Source organism: Anomaloglossus baeobatrachus, chromosome 4 (assembly GCF_048569485.1).
Source record: "Anomaloglossus baeobatrachus isolate aAnoBae1 chromosome 4, aAnoBae1.hap1, whole genome shotgun sequence".
In the NCBI taxonomy this organism is placed as follows: domain Eukaryota; kingdom Metazoa; phylum Chordata; class Amphibia; order Anura; family Aromobatidae; genus Anomaloglossus; species Anomaloglossus baeobatrachus.
The window spans coordinates 225,476,236-225,500,437 of record NC_134356.1 but is presented as its reverse complement, the minus strand read 5'-3'; the positions used below and the strand labels follow the sequence as shown (position 1 = coordinate 225,500,437).

At 47.1% G+C, this 24,202-nt stretch overlaps 1 protein-coding gene across 11 annotated transcripts in view; it reads right to left on the bottom strand.

Moving 5' to 3' along the window:
- Positions 1-24,202, bottom strand: part of MYBPC1 (myosin binding protein C1) — a 173,195-nt gene that overhangs the window by 56,281 nt on the left and 92,712 nt on the right. For all 11 annotated transcript variants that reach the window (XM_075344695.1, XM_075344703.1, XM_075344705.1 and 8 more), the window contains 3 exons: positions 17,802-17,907; positions 12,085-12,251; positions 762-924 (listed from right to left, as the gene is read on the bottom strand). In XM_075344695.1, the coding sequence (XP_075200810.1) occupies positions 762-924; positions 12,085-12,251; positions 17,802-17,907 (436 nt within the window). The remainder of the gene's footprint in view (positions 1-761; positions 925-12,084; positions 12,252-17,801; positions 17,908-24,202) is intronic.

Sequence of the window (24,202 nt, the reverse complement as noted above, 5' to 3'; positions counted from 1 at the left end):
CGACAAGACTGTAACCTGCAGTAACCCTCAGTCCACTATAGCACTTCACAATCAGCTATACACTATACTGTGTATTCTCCCATCCCTTGTAGACCTGCGGACAGGGTCTTCTCGCCTCCTGTACCAGTCTGTCCATTGTATTGTTCATGATTATTATGCTTGTTTTTATTATGTATATCCCTATTTACTTGGAACGTGCCATGGAATAGATGGTGTTATAAAAATAAATAATAATATAACTATGAGTCAGCTAGATTCTTTGATGTCTCCTAGTAGCCAAATGGGACTTTATTTTTGCGCCATTTGGACTTGTAGGAGAGTGAACCTTACCTCAAGCTTTTACAGATAACAGACACTGAAGATAGTACAAGCTACAAACATTATGAAGTAGATCTCTTAAACCTGATGAGGCTGTGTATTTATTTGGAAAATCCATGTCAGAATGACTGTTATAATCATATCCAGAAGTTTCCCCGCTTAATATTAAACTGACCATTTTAAATTTAGCATTATACAGCCATTCTGAGTTGGGTTTTCACAGTATGTATACCAACCTGATGAGGACCAAGAGATCTATTTAATGTATGTTGTTTGTATTCTAAAATGTAGTAACAGATTGGCTTTAAACATGTATAATATTATATCATGAATGTTTACATGACACTTCTGCATGGTAAAAAAAATTAAAAATCTATTGGGAAAAATTATCATTTGTCAATCAAATAATAATGAATTATTCAGCTCTGTTTGAGTGATCTCACCTTCCCTTATGAAATATTTTCACACGGTCACTACCATGGATCAGCTGTCCATTTCTATACCATCTTCCAGGCACATGCTCTGAGATTTCACACTTCAAATGGATCTCCTTGCCAAGATTCACAGTCATATCAGTCAGGGGCTGCAATATCTTGAGTGGTCGTACTTAAATAAGAAACAGAGATGCTTTATGAGATATAACTGAACGTTAGGCTTCACTCCTGACCTCAGGTTACATACAGCAGTAGCAGAGTTCAGCTCCAACTCTTAAATCATCACTCCAGTGGCGGTTTTTTTCAGTGCTGGGGTGGTACTTTAAGCCCCAGTCCCCTGTCCCCTGTATTATAATCACCCTACAGCGTTTTCATAAATTTTCGGTGCTGCTGTGATCCCATGGCACCATCTTGTGACAGTAACTTCTCACTGTCCAGAAGTCAGAAGTTGCGTCACAACAGCTCAATGCATCTATGAGAGAGGCTCTCACAGACTTATCGATTTATGACCTCTAGCGCACTACATGAAACACCTGAGGAGTCGGCAGGTCACAAATTACAGGAGACCAACGGGAGTGATGCTACAAATGGATGAAGAAAATGGCAGGTGAGTATAATGCCTGGGGCAGGAGACTTAGATTTAGAGCACCACCCCAATGCTAAAATAAAAAAAAAATGCTGGAGTGGTGCTTTAATATTACTACCAATGTATAATAGGTTATACCTATATAACACACAAAAAAGATAGTGACCCGCCCCCGGGCTATGGGGTACTCGTTCCCAGGCTGTATATGGACGAGGATGCTATGTCACGGGTGTGTAATGGCCGGTGCCCGGTTTTGTGACCCTGGGGGTCGCTTGAAAAGGGATTATATACAGGGGAGATTAGGGAGTTTATGCCCTGACGCCACTGGCCGGTTGCAGCTAGGTAGATGGAGCCGCCGCTGCACAGTCTATTGCCACTGGGGCTGATGGTGATGGCAGCTTGGATGTTGGGCCCTCCGCAAGTAGGGCTGAGCCCAAGGGGGTGGGTGATAGAATGCGGCGTGGAAAGAACGGAGACCACACGATGGGAATGCAGTGCAACTGATGTTTACACACATCGTGCTGGTTCACTGAGGACGGTTGTTTTCGATCCCTGGTCCCTTTCGTCCCAGTGCCTGTGTGGTAACCTGGTGGCTTCTCTCCCCTGCACCTCTCACTGGTTTAGTGTAACCCCGTGACTTGGAGCGTCTGGGGATCCCCTACTGTTTATCATCAGTCTCTGGTCCGTACTGTGGGCAGTGTGAACCCTGTAGGGTCTGTGTTCTGTTCCGCTCCCTGGTTCTCTCGATACTGCTGGTGCCCCCGAATTCTTGGGTTAGTGAGGTCCTGGATGGTCCCTTCACTGTGCAGATATTTGTCAGGTAGCCTGAAGCGTTCGCCTGACCTAGGGCCCTGTGTGCTGTCGGTGATATTGTGCCGCCTCCGTGGATGCAGCCGAGCTGCTTGGATCCGGTTTCGCTGTGGCTCGAGGGTCTCTGTACCCAGGGGTCATGCAGCAACTCAAATGAAAGGAGGGAATATGTACAAGGGAGTTTAAATATAGTTTGTTATGCCACCCATGGTGTACGGTAATTTGGGAGTACCGCCGCTGCTGTTGGAAGTACCCGGGGTGATGAAGTGGGGCAGCCAGGTGTCGTAGCCCTCCATGGGTAGGGTGGATGCCCCGGGACTCGGTGTGGGATGCCGTGGGATGCAGGGGTCACTCTCGTACTCACTCAGTCAATAAGCAGACGCTGACAACCGGGTAAACCAACTCTCTGGGTGCTGCCGCCGCTGGGGGGAGCTCATCTGGGTCCCGTCCCCTATGGTGTTGCCTGGTGATCCGTGACCTGCCTCCTGGCAGTAAGTTTAAGTTCAATGTGGTGGCCCAGTAGTATGGAACTTGCAGTGCCCCACTCCCCACTGTGGCTAAGTGTGGGAGCTTGCTCTCAGGGCTCATGCTTGGGATTTTCTTGACCGTTTTGTATTGGAAAGTCCTATCCCCCTCGTTGCGCTAATGCCCCGATTCTGGAGCGGGTGGGAACAGATCATACATGCTCCGTTCTTCTCAGGTGAATTGTTGGGTTGCCTGAAGCTACTCCTCGACTTAGTGTCCGTGTACCCCGCCGTGCCTTTTGTCCCGAACCGGCGCCACAATCCCCTGTGACCGGGGGTCCGACTCCTCTAGGTCCAGACCACCGTCTGCAACCTAGACAATTTCTCTTGGGAGCCACCGCTCCCGACCTCTTCTCACTCTCTCTGACTACACACTCTGACTCACTACACTCCTCACCTCCGCTCCCTGACCCTCCAGGTGGGCAACTCTATTCCACTCAAGCCATCCACTGTTGTGCCTGATGGGTGGGGTGCAGGGTGTATCTAGGATTTGATTTGCTGTTGGAGGCAACACTGTCAGATAGGGACCCAGAACCATGAGGGAGGTGGAATACTGCATGGAAGGATAGGTTGGGCAGTATCCTGTGATGTCCTGATAGTCCAGGGGCGTCACACTATGGTTCCAGGGGTACTTCGTCGTACCCTCCCTAACAACCACTTTACTTCACCACCTAAGTCACTGCTACATGACCCCGTCTGGAGACACGTCCATTAGTGATGAGCGAGCATGCTTGTCACTACTCGGTACTCGCACGAGTATCGCTGTACTCGGGCTGCTCGGCGGGGACCGAGTAATCTCGCGATACTCGTGCTGTACTCGTGGTCTTCATTTCTGCATGTTGGCGCTCTTTTGAGAGCCAGCCCTCATGCAGGGATTGGCTGGCAGACCACTGCAATGCCACAGCCCTGTTAGTTGTGGAATTGCAGTGATTGGCCGGCCTGCACAGCGTGACCGAGCCTTTATATCGGCCGGCGCGCTGTGCTCTGCTCACAGCTATTCAGACATTCAGTGTAGGGAGAGTGTCGCTGATTCAGGGAAAGCTTTGCGGCCCTTTATAGTTAGTTCCGGAGCAGGACTGCAAACAGTGTGACCAGAAGTCCTTCTCAGGACTATTCTAGTTGTATACAGGCAGGCAGGGTATAGCCAGGTCGGAGTACAGTAGCAGAGTCCTTCTCAGGACTATTGTTGCTATATACAGGCAGGGTATAGCCAGGTCGGAATACAGGCTAGTGACCAGAAGAGTCCTTGTCAGGACTATTGTAGCAGTATACAGGCAGGCAGGCAGGGTATATAGCCATTCCTAGTGGTGACCGTATACCAGCCTTCATCATATCTGGGGCTGGTGTACACAGTGTAAAACAGTCCAGATAGTGTCAGACTTCTCAGTAATTGTCGCTCCTAAAAACCAGTTAGGTTCTTATTGCGTCCGTGCTTGCATTTAAAAACAGCACGTGTGTGGCAGTCGGTGGCAGGGTACAGGTGCGCGTTTTGCACAAACTATTATATAACGCACAAGTCTAGTGTATAATACACGTCAGTCAGCAGTGTCTGATAGTGTCAGACTTCTCAGTAATTGTCGCTCCTAAAAACCAGTTAGGTTCTTATTGCGTCCGTGCTTGCATTTAAAAACAGCATGTGTGTGGCAGTCGGTGGCAGCGTACAGGTGCGCGTTTTGCACAAACTATTATATAACGCACAAGTCTAGTGTATAATACACGTCAGTCAGCAGTGTCTGATAGTGTCAGACTTCTCAGTAATTGTCGCTCCTAAAAACCAGTTAGGTTCTTATTGCGTCCGTGCTTGCATTTAAAAACAGCACGTGTGTGGCAGTCGGTGGCAGCGTACAGGTGCGCGTTTTGCACAAACTATTATATAACGCACAAGTCTAGTGTATAATACACGTCAGTCAGCAGTGTCTGATAGTGTCAGACTTCTCAGTAATTGTCGCTCCTAAAAACCAGTTAGGTTCTTATTGCGTCCGTGCTTGCATTTAAAAACAGCACGTGTGTGGCAGTCGGTGGCAGCGTCAGGCTCCATATTGTCCCTGGATAGAGACGTGCATGATGGCCTGTAAACATGAAGTGCCCATTGTAAGGAAGTGGGTCTATTGTAGTATAGCCCTTAGGCAGGGCAGCCAAAAATTGGGAGGCTCCATATTGTCCCTGGATAGAGACGTGCATGATGGCCTGTAAACATGAAGTGCCCATTGGAAGGAAGTGGGTCTATTGTAGTATAGCCCTTAGGCAGGGCAGCCAAAAATTGGGAGGCTCCACATTGTCCCTGGATAGAGATGTGCATGAGGGCCTCAAAACATTGTTCCCATTGCAAAGGAGCGGGTCTCCTGTCGTTGTAATGCCCATTCAGAAAGAATGGGCGAAAAAATTTACCACTGGGGGTATACCTGAAACAACGGCTTAACTATTGTAACGGTCACCATGATGGCGCATGAGGAGAAGGAGGAGCAGTCCAGCGATTAGCCAAAGTCCAGAAGTGTGTTACCATGGGTGAGTGGAGGTACATGGCAAATTCCCGTTACAAACTTTAAATTCCGCTGTAATTTGCTGTTGGTGTGTGTGGTGAAGTCTGGCCAAATCCAACCCTTGTTCATCTTGATCAGAGTCAGCCTGTCAGCATTTACAGTTGACAGGCGGGTGCGTTTATCTGTAATGATTCCACCTGCGGCACTAAAAACACGCTCTGACAAAACGCTAGCGGCAGGGCAGGCCAGGACTTCCAAGGCGTAGAGAGCCAATTCATGCCACGTGTCCAGCTTGGATACACATTAATTGTAAGGCACAGAGGAATGTCGGAGTACAGTTGTTTGATCTGCAAGGTACTCCTTGAGCATCTGGGCAAACTTAGGATTTCTTGTGGCACTACCCCTCACCTCAGGGGCTGTGGTATGTGAGGGGCTGAGAAAACTGTCCCACATCTTAAAGACTGTTCCCCTACCTCTGGCGGATTGGACTTGTGCCCCTCTCGGCTGTACGCCTTGGTTGTCCACTGATTCCTGACCTATGCCGCTAGCGTTTTGTGAGGGGAATGCTTTGCCTACTTCCGTGACTATGGCCTTCTGGAACTGCTGCATTTTGCCTGACCTCTCCGCCTCGGGAATAAGAGACATAAAGTTGTCCTTTTAGCGTGGGTCTAACAGTGTTACCAACCAGTAATGATTGTCGGCCAAGATGTTCTTAACGCGAGGGTCACGAGACAGGCAGCTTACCATAAAGTCAGCCATGTGTGCCAGACTCTTAACAGCCATCACTTCAGTATCCTGACCAACACGATGACTGAACATGCTGTCCTCCTCCTCCTCCTCCTCCTCATCATCTACCCTGTCCTCTGGCCAGCCACGCTGAACCGAGGATATGACTGCATGTCATATCCTCAATTTGGCCAGAGAGTTGCTCCATGTCTTCATCCTCCTCCTCGTCATAGTCCTCCACTGCACGTTGTGATGAGACGAGGCTGGGCTGTGTGTTATCATCACCCACACCCACTACTGTTTCTTGCTCAAACTCATCGCGCTCCGCCTGCAATGCATCATGGTTGTTTTTTGAGCAGAGACCATTTTAGAAGGCAGAGAAGCGGTATGGTGACGCTAATAATGTCGTCATCGCCGCTCACCATCTTGGTGGAGTCCTCAAAGTTTTGGCGGATGGTGCATAGGTCGGACATCCCTCTCCACTCCTCAGGTGTTACGTGTGGAGTTTGACCCATTTCCCGACGGCTTAGGTGATGCAGGTACTCAACAACTGCCCTCTTCTGCTCACATATCCTGACCAACATGTGCAGAGTTGAATTCCAAAGCGTGGGGACATCACACACCAGTCTGTGTGCCGGAAGATGCAAACGGCGTCTTAAGCCGGCAAGGCCGGCTGAAGCAGTAGGTGACTTTCGAAAATGTGCAGACAGGCGGCGAACTTTTATCAGCAGATCAGACAGCTCTGAGTATGACTTTAGAAACCGCTGAACCACGAGGTTGAGCACATGGGCCACGCATGGAACATGTGTCAGCTGGCCTCGCCTCAAAGCCGCCACCAGGTTCCGGCCATTGTCACACACGACCTTTCCTGGCTTTAGGTTCAGAGTTGTGAGCCAGTGATCTGCCTGCTGTTTCAGAGCTGTCCACACCTCTTCTGCATTGTGGGGTTTGTCACCTATGCAGATTAGCTTCAGCACTGCCTGTTGCCGCTTCGCCGAGGCAGTGCTGCAGTGCTTCTGTGTCGCCCTGGACAAGCCAGGGGCCACAGAGCACAACACTTAAACACCCCACACTCCCTGCAGGCATATCATAGTCAAAACACAAAATCCTAGTTGCCTTCCCCAGGGGCTGTTGTCCACACCAGGGTGTGGAGCCAGGCGGTTGGTCTCCACCCACCGAGGAGGAGGGAAAACACAGGCAGTGAGAGTTAAGCTAAGGAAGTGGAAGGAGGAAAGTAGTAGAGAGGAGAAAAGTGACAGCAAAGAGCCTGAAGTTGGTCCGGGTGTGTGGACCGGACAGGACAGCAAGGTTGGCAGGATGTGGTGACCGTCTGCAGTTGAGGCCGATTGGAGTCTGCCGTAAGGACCGTGGACGGGTGGTGACCCGGCCGTACCGGACCGGTATACAAAGAGAAGCCAGCACCATTGGCAGAGGACTTTCGGATCCCGGCAAGGCTTGGTGTCGCCGTGAATTTGCCAAATCCGTTAGTGAAGGGAACCTCAGGGTTTCCAAACAGCCAAGTCCAGATAGAAGGCAACCGTACAACCGTGAAGGGGAGACACCGCCACCGCCAAGGGCAACCGTCTCCCAGGGCCAGCGCCTGTGGGCAAAAGGGGCTCCTCCGGCCCATATCCAGGTCGGGGAGCGGGTTACCGTTGGGAAACCATCACTACCAACACTTAACTTAGGTGCAGGGAGAGACAGTCATCACTAACCTGCAGGGAGGAACAACCGCAGCCGTCCGAGTGACCCGTCCATCCAGCCACTTGTTTTACCGTGAACTGTGTCATCATCATTGGGCTGAGTGAGTACCTCCATGCCGTGCGGCACAGCGCTGCCCCTGCGACCCTGCACCTCATCAGGCCCCGCAACCCGCCTGTCATCCATCTCTACCCCATCACCAGGCCCCGGGACAACCAACCCCCCTACCCACGGAGGGGAGAAATAACAACAAAGCTGCTCCCTGTCACAGGCTCCCGGGATCCCCGTCCAGAGCAGCGGTGGTGTCCACACAATCACCACAACCGTGGGTGGCGTCACGGACAATATCCCCAAAACCCAAACCACCCCTTTTCACTCACGGGCGAGTAGCGCCGCTCGAGTCCCCGGGATCCGGCCATCGCTCGAGCCAACGAGCGATAGCAGCAGCCGTAGAGCAGCGTCAGCCGGACCCGAGCAGTGGGAGAGCGCACCGTCCCCTCCTCCGCCCGCGACACTTCCAGCTTGGGACTGGTGTGGAGGGTAAAGTGGATGAGGATGCGCAGGAGGAGGAGGAGGCTGAGGAGCATGACATTCCGGAGCTGTAGAGTGTGTGTGAAACCCTGACTGAGGTAGGGCCTGCAAAACTTGGTGTGTGAAGGACGTGTTCCGTCCCTCGCTCAGACTGGGTCCCAGCTTGCACAATATTAACCCAGTGTGACGTCAACGAGATGTAGCGGCCTTGCCCACATGCACTTGTCCACGTGTCTGTGGTTAGGTGGACTTTGGCTGAAACAGCGTTGTTCAGGGCACGTGTGATGTTTTGTGACACGTGGTGGTTATGCAATGCGGGGACGGCACACCGGGAGAAATAGTGGCGGCTGTGGACCGAGTAACGTGGGACAGCTGCCACCATCAGGTCGCGGAATGCTTCTGTCTCAACCAGCCTAAAAGGCAACATTTCCAGCGCAAGCAGTCGCGAAATGTTAGCATTTAGAACTGTGGCATGTGGGGTGTTGGCAGTGTATTTGCGCCTGCGTTCAAAGGTTTGCTGAATGGATAACTGAATGTTGCGCTGGGACAAGGACGTGCTTGATGATGGTGTTCTTTCTGCGTAGGCAACTGCAGGTGCAGGAGTGGAGGAGGCTTGTTCGCAGGCAGCATGGACAGGGGATTGGCTCGCATGCACAACCAGCGAAGACGTAGCAGTGACATCAGCAAGCACTGCTCCTCGACTCTGTTGTACTTCCCACAAAGTCGGGTGCTTGGCTGACATGTGCCTGATCATGCTGGTGGTGGTCAGGCTGCTAGTTTTGGTACCCCTGCTGATGCTGGCATGGCAGGTGTTGCAAATGGCCTTTTTAGAATCATCTGGAGCCAACTTAAAAAACTGCCAGTGTCAGAGTTCCGGGTTTTCCAGTTTTCTTTTGAAAGAGCTTGCCCTTTGTTAACATGGAGTTTTCTGTTCTGTTGCCCTACTTCCTGTCCATCTGTTTAAAAGCCGCCCCTAAAGCTTAGTCCAGTGCCTGAGTATACTGCTTCCTGTGTGCTCCTGCCCTGCTGCTTTTGGTTCCTGATTGTTATTCGGATCCTCTTGAAAAACAACCGACACCGACTCTGGACTTCATCTGGTATCATCTAGCTGTGCCCGGACTCCGTTTGCCGTCTTTGGTCGGCACTTCTGCCCGGTTCCTTCCGTTTAATACCACTCTGGACTCACATCACGTACGGACATTTTTGGACTTACCTATTGCCCTTTTGTGTCCCGGCTGCTGCGCATTTAGGGCTTCTGGGGTGATTGCCAGACAGTCCCTGTATAGGGGTTCGCTCTTGGTGGTCTCCCTGGGGGAGTCCGGTGCGCGGTCCCGGGAATTCCCTTTCGCTCCGTCCCTGGAAGGTATTTCCTGTATTTATGTTCTACTGTGTTTTTGTTCCGTTTATGTACATATTTGCTGGTTGCATATTATAAACGTCTTGCACCAAGAACTCGTCTCTGGTTGTCATTGCCCTAACGCAATCGAAATCCTCAATACATACAATAGTATTACAGCCAGACTCGGGAAGACCTAACATTTGTACAGGCACCTTGTGTCGTGTTGTTCCGGGGAACAGTTGCCTGACGTCTGCCTGGGGCCACCACTCTGCTTCTTACTGCCTGTTGGGATGCTACGCCTCCCTCCCCCTGTGCACTGCTGTCCTCGCTCTGCATATCCTCCTGCCAGGTTGGGTCAGTTACTGGATCATCCACCACGTCGTCTTCCTCTTCCGCACCCTGCTCCTCCTCCTGACTTCCTGACAATTGTGTCTCATCATCGTCCACCCCTTGTTGAGACACGTTGCCAACTTCGTGAGAACGTGGCTGCTCAAATATTTGGGCATCTGTACATACAATCTCGTCATGGCCCACTTCAACAGGAGCTGGCGAGAGGCCAGAATTTGTGAATGGAAACGTGAACGAACAGCTCTTCCGAGTGTACAAGTGTGGGATCAGTAATGTCCGTGGACGTGTACTCGGCCTGGTGGTAGGAAGGAGGATCAGGTTCTGAAATGTGCGGTGCAGTATCACGGCTACTGACACTTGACCGTGTGGAAGACAGAGTGTTTGTGGTGGTGCCAATCTGACTAGAAGCATTATCCGCTATCCAACTAACAACCTGTTGACACTGGTCTTGGTTCAAGAGCGGTGTACTGCTGCGGTCCCCAAGAATTTGGGACAGGACGTGCGAGCGACTAGATGTGGCCCTTTCTTGTGGCGAAATTAGAGCTTGCACACAACCTCGGTCTCTGCCTGCACCACCATCACGTCCACTTCCTTGTTCGTTGACAACGCCCTTGCGCATTTTGCAATGCTGTGCTGATGTGTATTATTCACTAGACTTGTGCGTTATATCCAAGTTTTTGCAAAACTCACACAAATGCAGCGGAAAGCTGCCACCAACAGGCACACACGTGCGTTTTTTAAATGCAAGCACGGAGGCTCTAAGAACCTAACAGGTCTCTATCCAGGGACAACGTGGAGCCTCCCAATTTTTGGCTGCCCTGCCTAAGGGCTATACTATAATACACCCACTTCCTTCCAATGGGCACTTCAGGTTTACAGGCCCTCATGCACGTCTCTATCCAGGGACAACGTGGAGCCTCTCAATTTTTGGCTGCCCTGCCTAAGGGCTATACTACAATACACCCACTTCCTTCCAATGGGCACTTCAGGTTTACAGGCCCTCATGCACGTCTCTATCCAGGGACAACGTGGAGCCTCCCAATTTTTGGCTGCCCTGCCTAAGGGCTATACTACAATAGACCCACTTCCTTCCAATGGGCACTTCAGGTTTACAGGCCCTCATGCACGTCTCTATCCAGGGATAACGTGGAGCCTCCCAATTTTTGGCTGCCCTGCCTAAGGGCTATACTATAATACACCCACTTCCTTCCAATGGGCACTTCAGGTTTCCAGGCCCTCATGCACGTCTCTATCCAGGGACAACGTGGAGCCTCCCAATTTTTGGCTGCCCTGCCTAAGGGCTATACTACAATAGACCCACTTCCTTCCAATGGGCACTTCAGGTTTACAGGCCCTCATGCACGTCTGTATGCAGGGGCATTGGTGAACCTCACAATTTTGGACTGCCCTGGCAAAGAAAAATACTACAAAGACTCACTTCCTCAAAATGGGCACATTAGACTCAAGAGGCCTTCATGTACGTCTCTTCTCAGGGACATCGGAGTGCCACACAATGTTTTCACGTAAAATCTTTCATGTATTAATCTCAAAAAGTAACATACACCAGCTCTATCTCACTATTGCGTATGTGCCCTTAACATTTCTGCCATGAAAAATCATTTTGGGGTCATTTTGGAAGGTTTTCTGGTGAGTCCGTAAAAATGGCGTAAAACGCGGACAAAATTGTTCACAGCTGTGACTTTTCAGTGATAAATGCTTCAAGGGGTCTTCCCCATGCTGTTGCCATGTCATTTGAGCACTCTTCTGAGACTTTTGTGACATTTTTAGGGTTTCTCCATGCTGCCGGGGGGTCATTTCACAAAAATACTCGGGTCTCCCATAGGATAACATTGGGCTCGTTGCTCGGCCCGAGTACACGAGTATCTTGGGATGCTCGGCCCGAGCTTCGAGCACCCGAGCTTTTTAGTACTCGCTCATCACTAACGTCCATCTTTCACAGCTGTCACTACTGATTGAACCACTGTGTCACTTCTCCCCCTCTGGTTGTCGACTAGTGGACTGGATTGGCTCCACCCCTGGGTGGCGATCCATTGGGTCCCGGACTAGTCAGTCACCCATAATAGGAAGAGGGAAACTGGGGATGTTTATGTGTTTTGATGGTACTGGCACTGGTCTTCCAGGTCCCTGGGGGTAGGCCCTGCATGTTTGACAGGATGCAGTACCTAGTAGTGTCCTGAAGGGTTCAGGGGCGCTACAATAGCATAAAGGCAGTTAAATAGACATAAAAGCAGAAGATGAAGGCTACAGTTCAGAAAGGTTCACTTACAGTCCACTTGAAGTTGTGCTGCTGATTGACCTCCGGTGGTCATCACAGAGTAGGTGGCTGAATCTCCTCTGTCTGCCTCGTCTATAATCAGTGTGTGCTTTTTACCATCCACCTTTAGCCTGTATCTTGACCTTGGCTCGTTTGTAATCTCCACGCCATTTTTAAACCTAGAATAATAGAAATAATATTTTCCACTTAAACATGTACAGTATATGACTCTTCTGTTAATTTGTGGATTGTGAGCAGCATTTAAGGACCCCATACTGATTAGATGATTGTCAGCTGAACTCTTTTATTACAGTGGGTCTGGCCAGCCATCTAACATCCCAAAACTCTTGACTGTCGGAATGTATCTGAAGATATCAGGATCTGGCATGTTGAAATTCAATGCCTGCATTAGGCTTTGTTAATGTATTTTTTTTTCTTTACACTTTCCCTCTTTGTTGGTAAATCTGTTGCCCAACAATAGTATATGTTGTGCCATAGGCTTTAATATTTAAAAAAAACCCTGTACCTTGCTATATACTGATGAGCAAAAGGATAACAATGTTTTGAACTTCTTACCTTGAGGCTCCATATTTCACCATTCACTACAGATTTGAGCGTGAGACTACCATCATGTTATAGGCAATCATCTTGGCTATCTCTTACATAAATTTGACTTGCAACTATGTATCATATGATTAGCTATGCAGATTCTTGTCATGTCACTGATATTGTTACTGTTTTGCTCCTGGTATTTGAAAAATATTTTCTTCCTGTATACTACAAATTACAACCTGTTCTCACATTCCCTAATAGCTCAGTGTGTTATTAGGTTGATTCCCAAGTGAAAGTTCACTGGTTCGAATTGAGGAGTAGCGATGAGGACCATTTCCCAATAAAAGAGAAACAGCATTATTGAACTCATTAATAGAGAACTCTCGGCCAAAATAATTGCCAAACTGCCTCATGTGAGCGCCATGACAGTTGGAAAAATATGAAATGAAATCCGTCAATCTATTCAAAAGCCAAAAGGTGGACATCCAGGCAGACTATCAGAGTCAGCAAATCAGCTCGTCACAAGGTCTATCAGCTTTGTCGTGACAAACACGGCAGTGGAGGTATCTCGTGTACTTCATAATAGTGAGATGACAGACATCCATGCAACTGCCGTGTGACACATGTTACACAAGTCTGGAATGGTGGCCCGAAAATAGGTGAAGAAGCATCCACTTCAATCTCATCATAAAAAGTGTTGGCTCAAGTTTGCAAAAAAGTATGAAAAGTGGACTGTAGAAATGGGTGATTTGGAGCAATCAGACAAAAGTCAATAGACTAAGCTCTGATGGGTGCAAATGGGTCCGGAAGAAAGAAGGGAAAAAGGAACTAACAGATCGAGAAATTGAAGGAACTGTAAAGTTCGGGGACGAAGCCTGATGACATGGGGTTGTTTCACAGCCAATGGCGTCAGATACCTGGTCAGGATCAATGGTGGTGTCAATGCTGAGCTACATGTGAGCATCCTACAAGATCAGTTACTTTTTACACTTGAGTACTATGGGTATGAGAAGGATGACATAGTGTTCCAGCAGGACACACAACCCAAAGCATACGTTGAGATTGGTGAAGAAATGCTTTATTGCAAAGTAAAGGTCCTGGATTGACCCCCACAATCCCCAGACCTCAACCCAATTGAAAACTTGTTGGTAGAGTTGAAGAAAACGCTGTATAAATACCCAAGTGAGTTGACCACTATGCATCAACATTGGGACTGTGTAGAAGAGACCGGGATCAGATTTTGGTCGCAACATGCTTGATTCTGATTGGGAGCATGCCCAGAAAGATTCAGACAGTGTTGAAAGCTAAAGGTGGATTTACAAAATAATAAAAATTGAGATTTTTAGCAAACCAGTAACAATGCAGTGACATGACAAGAATCTGCATAACTAATCATATGCTAAATAGTTAAAAGTCAAATTTATATGAGATAGTGAAGATGATTGTCTATAAAATGAAGGTAGTTTCATGATCAAAGCTGTGGTGGATGGTGAGATATGGAACGTGAAAGTCAAAAGCTCAAAACATTGTTACCCTTTTGCAGTGTATATATATTTTGTAGTGGCCCACTGTACTGTAAAGTGCATAAGAATATTCTTTCCAAGACAGATTTATATTAACTAAAACGGAGGGCAAAATCATACTCTTTGTGCCTCTGTTGAGTTATTGTTGGCCAAATATAGCGACACAATATATGAACATACAGTGCCTACAAGTAGTATTCAACCCCCTGCAGATTTAGCAGGTTTGATAAAATGCAAATAAGTTAAAGCCTGCAAACTTCAAACAAGAGCAGGATTTATTAACAGATGCATAAATCTTACAAACCAACAAGTTATGTTGCTCAGTTAAATTTTAATAAATTTTCAACATAAAAGTGTGGGTCAATTATTATTCAACCCCTAGGTTTAATATTTTGTGGAATAACCCTTGTTTGCAATTACAGCTAATAATCGTCTTTTATAAGACCTGATCAGGCCGGCACAGGTCTCTGGAGTTATCTTGGCCCACTCCTCCATGCAGATCTTCTCCAAGTTATCTAGGTTCTTTGGGTGTCTCATGTGGACTTTAATCTTGAGCTCCTTCCACAAGTTTTCAATTGGGTTAAGGTCAGGAGACTGACTAGGCCACTGCAACACTTTGATTTTTTCCCTCTTGAACCAGGCCTTGGTTTTCTTGGCTGTGTGCTTTGGGTCGTTGTCTTGTTGGAAGATGAAATGACGACCCATCTTAAGATCCTTGATGGAGGAGCGGAGGTTCTTGGCCAAAATCTCCAGGTAGGCCGTGCTATCCATCTTCCCATGGTTGCGGACCAGATGGCCAGGCCCCTTGGCTGAGAAACAGCCCCACAGCATGATGCTGCCACCACCGTTTTTGACTGTAGGGATGGTATTCTTGGGGTCGTATGCAGTGCCATCCAGTCTCCAAACGTCACGTGTGTGGTTAGCACCAAAGATCTCGATCTTAGTCTCATCAGACCAGAGAACCTTGAACCAGTCTGTCTCAGAGTCCTCCAAGTGATCATGAGCAAACTGTAGATGAGCCTTGACATGACGCTTTGAAAGTAAAGGTACCTTACGGGCTCGTCTGGAACGGAGACCATTGCGGTGGAGTACGTTCCTTATGGTATTGACTGAAACCAATGTCCCCACTGCCATGAGATCTTCCCGAAGCTCCTTCCTTGTTGTCCTTGGGTTAGCCTTGACTCTTCGGACAAGCCTGGCCTCGGTACGGGTGGAAACTTTCAAAGGCTGTCCAGGCCGTGGAAGGCTAACAGTAGTTCCATAAGCCTTTCACTTCCGGATGATGCTCCCAACAGTGGAGACAGGTAGGCCCAACTCCTTGGAAAGGGTTTTGTACCCCTTGCCAGCCTTGTGACCCTCCACGATCTTGTCTCTGATGGCCTTGGAATGCTCCTTTGACTTTCCCATGTTGACCAAGTATGAGTGCTGTTCACAAGTTTGGGGAGGGTCTTAATTAGTCAGAAAAGGCTGTAAAAAGAGATAATTAATCCAAACATGTGAAGCTCATTGTTCTTTGTGCCTGAAATACTTCTTAATACTTTAGGGGAACCAAACAGAATTCTGGTGGTTTGAGGGGTTGAATAATAAATGACCCTCTGAATAAACTTTTCACAATTTAAAAAAAAAAAAAAGAAATAACATTCTTTTTTGCTGCAGTGCATTTCACACTTCCAGGCTGATCTACAGTCCAAATGTCACAATGCCAAGTTAATTCCGAATGTGTAAACCTGCTAAATCTGCAGGGGGTTGAATACTACTTGTAGGCACTGTAATTATGCATTAAAATCAAAATAATTGTTGTAGTTTTACTTTCTTTTTTTACTTTATCATAGTGATCACATTGTGTAAGTAAAATATATCTTTGTACCGTGTTAGCCAATAGAGATAAAAAAAATTGTTTAAAAGAACTGAGAGTCCTCAGTGGTTGATACCTTTTAATGGCCATTAAAAGGTATCAACCACTGAGGACTCTCAGTTCTTTTAAACAATTCACATTGTGTAAGGGAAGACTTTTTGAACAACTGGAACCGGTACTATTCCTTACGTTTACCAGGAACAGTATAACGGGTGTGCACACAATGTTATTTTCAGGTGGGTTCCAAGTGAAATTTGCATGAAAAAGCAGTTAAAATTGCCAAGAAGAAGGAACATATACATTCCAAAGTCAAATGACTTATTGTGCAAATCTTCAGTCTATTTAAGATTCTTTTAACTGCTTCAGGCCTCGAAAGCTGTGAAGCAGCTAAAAGAAGTCTCCAGACCATTCAAGTTACTTCCGCTCACTAGTTTATATATACAGCTAAAAAATGATGCTAATGACAAAACAACTGCAAAATTGACTAAGAAGATCCTCAAGGAAAAACACAGCTGACATTTTCAGACGTTTTGAAGCCTTTTGCTTCAAAAACTCAGCATCTTAAAGACGTTCTGTGAAAACACTCTCATTGAGGCACTCTTTTTTGGGAAAAATATGACGTTGGTAATTGTTCACATCATTGTACTATTATGTAGGTATTTAATTCTGTATTGTACTTTTATGGGACACTCCAGGGTTCTATCCTATAGACACAGCATGGCACTTTTAGACAGGCAATGTTGTAGTAGTATTAATTTCCAATTTCCTTCTAAACAATATGAAGATCCTCAATGGATTTTAGCCAAGCACTGCAGAAAGTATTACATTATGTAACACTGATTACTATAATTCTTTCCCACATTTGACACAATTGTACAGTATCTATTTTTTAGTTGTAGAACCTGCCAGCGCAATATAGTGATGCTGTAATACAAAATAAATTAATACCTTTAGTGAAGAAATCCTCTTAGTTGCTCTTATTTAATCACCATTTGAAGTTTTCTGCTAATTAGATTTTGGTGCACAGGGGCCGGGCTGTACACTTTGTCTTCTCCTCCCTGTCTGTGATTCCCCGGCCCCTCCGACTGCCTCCGGTCTGTGAATGACCTGCCTCCTCTGTTAGAAATCTCAGCAATTCACAGTCAGAGGGAAGCAGAGGGACCGGGGAATCACAGACAGAGAGTCGAAGGCCCAATGTACAATTCAGCCCTTGTTCACCAAAATCTAATATGCAAAAAACGTCAAATGGTGATTAAAGAAGAACTAGAAATTGAATTTCTTCAACAAAGGTATCATTTTATTCTGCATTACAGCATCATTACAGCCATGTCTTCACTTTAAAATTACAAAATTGTGCTTACAGTTTCACTTTAAAGGGAATCTGTCACCAGGTATTTGCCACAGAATCTGACAGCATCATATCATAGGGACAGAGATGCTGAATCCCGCGATGTGTCACTTACTGGGCTGCTTAGTGTAGTTTTGCTGATAAAATCACTGTTTGATCAGCAGCAGATTATCATTAGAGGACTACTTGGCCTGCTGCCAGTTAGTCCAGCATATTCATGAGCTCTGTATAACTGCTAGATCTATAGCAGAGAAAACATTGATTTTATCAAAATGACAGCAAACAGCTCAGTAAGTGACACATCGCTGGAATCAGGGTCTCTGTCTCTACATTATGCTGCTCTCAGATGGTATAGCAAAAACCTGATGACAGATTCCCTTTAAATCACTATGAATTCTAACAATAAATTGCATTCATTGTACATGTTTAATCTGGCTAAGATAAAAATTACCATTTTACATTTGCATCTTCATCAGACACTTCACATTCCATTTCCACCCTCTCTCCACAGTATGTGCTAATATTTTCCAGTTCTTTTGTAACCAGCACAGGTGGCTCTGCCGGAGAAACAAGTTTTTACATTAAAACCATACAATACTTGTCAATCTTTTCCAGCTTTAAACATATTTAAAACAAGCACGAGTCCCTCTACTATTAGAGCTATCAAACACCCAGGTGAATGTACAGTGCTTAAAGTGCTGTTAAGGCGTAAGTTTAAGCTTTACTTAATATTAACAGAATATACAGAGCTTTGTAAAAGAAAAGTTTATGTGATGCATTTTGTATATACGGTATTTATTTAGTGTTGTTGCTTTGCAGTTATTTACTTTGCAAAAACTGAGAATACAACTTTTTCTTCTAGTGAGGATTCTGATATATTCAGTTGCAGTGACCTGTTCAATAGTTAGTTGAGATAATCATTTCCAAACGGCGGTGTCACACTTGCGAGTGCCTCACGTGTATCTCGCGCGAGTCTCGACTTGCATCACCCTTCACGAACTCACACTCTTTGGACAGGAGCGTCTCAGTTACATAGAGATGCATGCAACTGACCTGCTCCTGTGAGGAAAGTGTGAGTCTATGGCCAGAGTCACACTTGCGAGTGCCTCGCGTGTGACTCGTGCGAGTCTCTCATTGAATCATCCGGCACAGACTCGCACTCACCTGACAGGAGAGAGTCGGTTGCATGTATGTCTATGCAGCTGAGATGCTCCTGTCCTGAGAGTGTGTGTCCATGCCGAGTGATTCAATGAGAGACTCGCGCGAGTTACATGCGAGGCACTTGCAAGTGTGACTCCGGCCTTACGCAAAGCACTGCACATAAAAGTGATTACTAGAGTTGAGCGCGGTTCGTGGTTCGTGGTTCTCCAGTTCGCGGCTCGAGTGATTTTGGGGCATGTTCTAGATCGAACTAGAACTCGAGCTTTTTGCAAAAGCTCGGTAGTTCTAGAAACGTTCGAGAACGGTTCTAGCAGCCAAAAAACAGCTAAATCATAGCTTGGTTTCTGCTGTAATAGTGTAAGTCACTCTGTGAATCAAACTATTATCACATTTCAGTGTATAGTGTGCGTGAACAGCGCCTTCAGATCACTGCTGTTTCTATAATGGCGATCGCCATTTTTTTTTTTTTTTTTTCTTGTCTTCCTTCCCTAAGCGCGCGCGTCTTGTGGGGCGGGCCAGCATGTCAGCCAATCCCAGACACACACACAGCTAAGTGGACTTTGAGCCAGAGAAGCAACGGCATGTGTGATAGGATCTGCATGTCACATGTCCCTGCATTATAAAACCGGACATTTTCTTCACGGACGCCATTATCTGCCTTCTGCGTCTTTGGTGTCAGACATCACTGTCGCAGCTCCGTCTTCCTGAGTCCTATAGCCGATACAGCTGTATGCGCTGCATACACAGCGTTAGACAGCTTAGGGAGAGCACTTTATAGCAGTCCTTTTAAGGGCTCCAACCGGCAGGGTCAGAGAGCCATAGGTGACAGGTCCTGCAAACAGCAACAGCGTCTGTGTAGCCCAGGTCAGGGATTTCCTACCTGCATTTCACCATTAGGAGGGAATAGAAAGGCAGTCTTCCATTCCTCTACCCAGAGCACCACAATCCTGCCACTGTACCCTCTTGTCCTCTGCACACTCCAACTGATAACTAAGCCATTATACTAGCAAACACTCAGTGTACCTAGTGGCATCCTATACGTGGCTATTGGACTTTGCTATAGTCCCACTAGTGCAAAGACATTTGCAGAGCGCGTCTGCCTGCGTTGCACACTACAACTCATTCTAACCAAGCCATTATACTAGCAAACACTCAGTGTACCTAGTGGCATCCTATACGTGGCTATTGGACTTTGCTATAGTCCCACTAGTGCAAAGACATTTGCAGAGCGCGTCTGCCTGCGTTGCACACTACAACTCATTCTAACCAAGCCATTATACTAGCAAACACTCAGTGTACCTAGTGGCATCCTATACGTGGCTATTGGACTTTGCTATAGTCCCACTAGTGCAAAGACATTTGCAGAGCGCGTCTGCCTGCGTTGCACACTACAACTCATTCTAACCAAGCCATTATACTAGCAAACACTCAGTGTACCTAGTGGCATCCTATACGTGGCTATTGGACTTTGCTATAGTCCCACTAGTGCAAAGACATTTGCAGAGCGCGTCTGCCTGCGTTGCACACTACAACTCATTCTAACCAAGCCATTATACTAGCAAACACTCAGTGTACCTAGTGGCATCCTATACGTGGCTATTGGACTTTGCTATAGTCCCACTAGTGCAAAGACATTTGCAGAGCGCGTCTGCCTGCGTTGCACACTACAACTCATTCTAACCAAGCCATTATACTAGCAAACACTCAGTGTACCTAGTGGCATCCTATACGTGGCTATTGGACTTTGCTATAGTCCCACTAGTGCAAAGACATTTGCAGAGCGCGTCTGCCTGCGTTGCACACTACAACTCATTCTAACCAAGCCATTATACTAGCAAACACTCAGTGTACCTAGTGGCATCCTATACGTGGCTATTGGACTTTGCTATAGTCCCACTAGTGCAAAGACATTTGCAGAGCGCGTCTGCCTGCGTTGCACACTACAACTCATTCTAACCAAGCCATTATACTAGCAAACACTCAGTGTACCTAGTGGCATCCTATACGTGGCTATTGGACTTTGCTATAGTCCCACTAGTGCAAAGACATTTGCAGAGCGCGTCTGCCTGCGTTGCACACTACAACTCATTCTAACCAAGCCATTATACTAGCAAACACTCAGTGTACCTAGTGGCATCCTATACGTGGCTATTGGACTTTGCTATAGTCCCACTAGTGCAAAGACATTTGCAGAGCGCGTCTGCCTGCGTTGCACACTACAACTCATTCTAACCAAGCCATTATACTAGCAAACACTCAGTGTACCTAGTGGCATCCTATACGTGGCTATTGGACTTTGCTATAGTCCCACTAGTGCAAAGACATTTGCAGAGCGCGTCTGCCTGCGTTGCACACTACAACTCATTCTAACCAAGCCATTATACTAGCAAACACTCAGTGTACCTAGTGGCATCCTATACGTGGCTATTGGACTTTGCTATAGTCCCACTAGTGCAAAGACATTTGCAGAGCGCGTCTGCCTGCGTTGCACACTACAACTCATTCTAACCAAGCCATTATACTAGCAAACACTCAGTGTACCTAGTGGCATCCTATACGTGGCTATTGGACTTTGCTATAGTCCCACTAGTGCAAAGACATTTGCAGAGCGCGTCTGCCTGCGTTGCACACTACAACTCATTCTAACCAAGCCATTATACTAGCAAACACTCAGTGTACCTAGTGGCATCCTATACGTGGCTATTGGACTTTGCTATAGTCCCACTAGTGCAAAGACATTTGCAGAGCGCGTCTGCCTGCGTTGCACACTACAACTCATTCTAACCAAGCCATTATACTAGCAAACACTCAGTGTACCTAGTGGCATCCTATACGTGGCTATTGGACTTTGCTATAGTCCCACTAGTGCAAAGACATTTGCAGAGCGCGTCTGCCTGCGTTGCACACTACAACTCATTCTAACCAAGCCATTATACTAGCAAACACTCAGTGTACCTAGTGGCATCCTATACGTGGCTATTGGACTTTGCTATAGTCCCACTAGTGCAAAGACATTTGCAGAGCGCGTCTGCCTGCGTTGCACACTACAACTCATTCTAACCAAGCCATTATACTAGCAAACACTCAGTGTACCTAGTGGCATCCTATACGTGGCTATTGGACTTTGCTATAGTCCCACTAGTGCAAAGACATTTGCAGAGCGCGTCTGCCTGCGTTGCACACTACAACTCATTCTAACCAAGCCATTATACTAGCAAACACTCAGTGTACCTAGTGGCATCCTATACGTGGCTATTGGACTTTGCTATAGTCCCACTAGTGCAAAGACATTTGCAGAGCGCGTCTGCCTGCGTTGCACACTACAACTCATTCTAACCAAGCCATTATACTAGCAAACACTCAGTGTACCTAGTGGCATCCTATACGTGGCTATTGGACTTTGCTATAGTCCCACTAGTGCAAAGACATTTGCAGAGCGCGTCTGCCTGCGTTGCACACTACAACTCATTCTAACCAAGCCATTATACTAGCAAACACTCAGTGTACCTAGTGGCATCCTATACGTGGCTATTGGACTTTGCTATAGTCCCACTAGTGCAAAGACATTTGCAGAGCGCGTCTGCCTGCGTTGCACACTACAACTCATTCTAACCAAGCCATTATACTAGCAAACACTCAGTGTACCTAGTGGCATCCTATACATGGCTATTGGACTTTGCTATAGTCCCACTAGTGCAAAGACATTTGCAGAGCGCGTCTGCCTGCGTTGCACACTACAACTCATTCTAACCAAGCCATTATACTAGCAAACACTCAGTGTACCTAGTGGCATCCTATACGTGGCTATTGGACTTTGCTATAGTCCCACTAGTGCAAAGACATTTGCAGAGCGCGTCTGCCTGCGTTGCACACTACAACTCATTCTAACCAAGCCATTATACTAGCAAACACTCAGTGTACCTAGTGGCATCCTATACGTGGCTATTGGACTTTGCTATAGTCCCACTAGTGCAAAGACATTTGCAGCACGTCTGCCTGCGTTGCACACTCCAACTAATTATAACTAAGTTGCATTGTCAGGGATATTTATTCTTTATTATTCTGCTGTTAATAAAGCTAGACCACCACTGCAATCTTCACCACCTCTCAATTTTTACTACCACATTTTCAGTCCACAATCTTGTCGCAATCAACATGAGTGGCAAAATGACAGATGCTGGTGGAAAGGGGAAGAGGCGTGGTGGAAAAGGCAAAAAAGGTTTTGTCCGTGGGGAAGGTGGCAAAGCTCCATTATCATCTGCTGAAGATAGACCATCTACCAGCAAAAGTAAGATGTCTACTACTTACCGTGGACAATCCGATGTGCTCCCTTTTTTACGGACACGAACAACAGGAAGAAAGGTAGATGATGGGCAAAAAAGGAAAATGCTTGAATGGATCTCAAGTGGTCCAACAAGTGCCCTCTCAGCCACTTCAAGTACCGCATCCAAAAAACACCAGTCCTCTGAGTTGTCATCCCAATCACACTTGATTTCTCCCAGCTCTGAAGTCTCCATCAGCCCTGCACAGTATGGTGGAACTGAGATGGCTGAGTCTGCAGAGCTGTTCAGTCACACTATAGCCTGGGAATCAGAGGTCTGCTCCCAAGCTACAGTGAGTACAGAACAGGAAATGGTCTGCAGTGATGCCCAGAACCTTTGTGACTCAGATTCAGGCCGTGAGGACCAAGTTTCTGAGCATAATGTTGACCCTTTGTCACAAACTGTAACACCTGTGGTTATAGACAATGAGGAACATACTGATGAAGATGAGACGCAGATACCCGATTGGGATGACAACTTAAATATTCCGTCAGGGCAAGAAGAGGCTCGGTATGAGGGGGAGGGGAGTGCAAACACAACAATTGATGATGACGTTCTAGATCCCACCTACTGTCAACCCCCAGTCAGGCACTCGAGGAGGTCAACAGAGGCGGTGGAGGAGGATGCAACCGACGACGAAGTTACCTTGCGCCTTCCTGGACAGAGTCGGAGCACTGGTAGCACGTCTACAACTGCATCCTCAGCCACCACTCTGCCTATGAGCATTATTCGGGGTGGATCAACAGGTCGCATGGCCTCTAAGCCTTGCCTAGCCTGGTCCTTTTTTCACATCGAAAAAGATCGCCCAACTCATGTGATATGTAACATTTGTCATGATTCTCTTAGTAGAGGTCAAAAGCTCAGCAGTTTGACAACTTCTTCCATGAATCGTCACATGAATAAATATCATAAGTCCCGGTGGGAAGCTCACCGTGCTGCAATGCGGCCTAGCGGAGCGAACCATCCACCGCCCGCCCCTTCCACTGCATCCGCGCGCTCTTCATCTTCTAGGACTGTGGGGACAGCTGCCACACCTGTTTTTCCACGCAAAACTTCCACCACTGTAACCGCAACAGGCAGTTTGCTTGTAAGGTCGTCAGTTGGTTTGGAAGGGGAAACAAGTGAGTGTGTACAGCTCTCTCAGACATCGATAGCACCAACGTTGGATGAAGGCAACATCATGTCTCCGCCTGCACTTTCCTCACAAACCTGCATTTTTCCAGGGACACCCTACTCAACACCGTCTACACACAGCAGCCAGATCTCTGTCCCTCAGATGTGGTCAAATAAAAGGCCACTTCCTCCGACCCATGACAAAGCTAAGAGGTTGACTCTATCCCTCTGTAAGCTGTTGGCTACCGAAATGCTG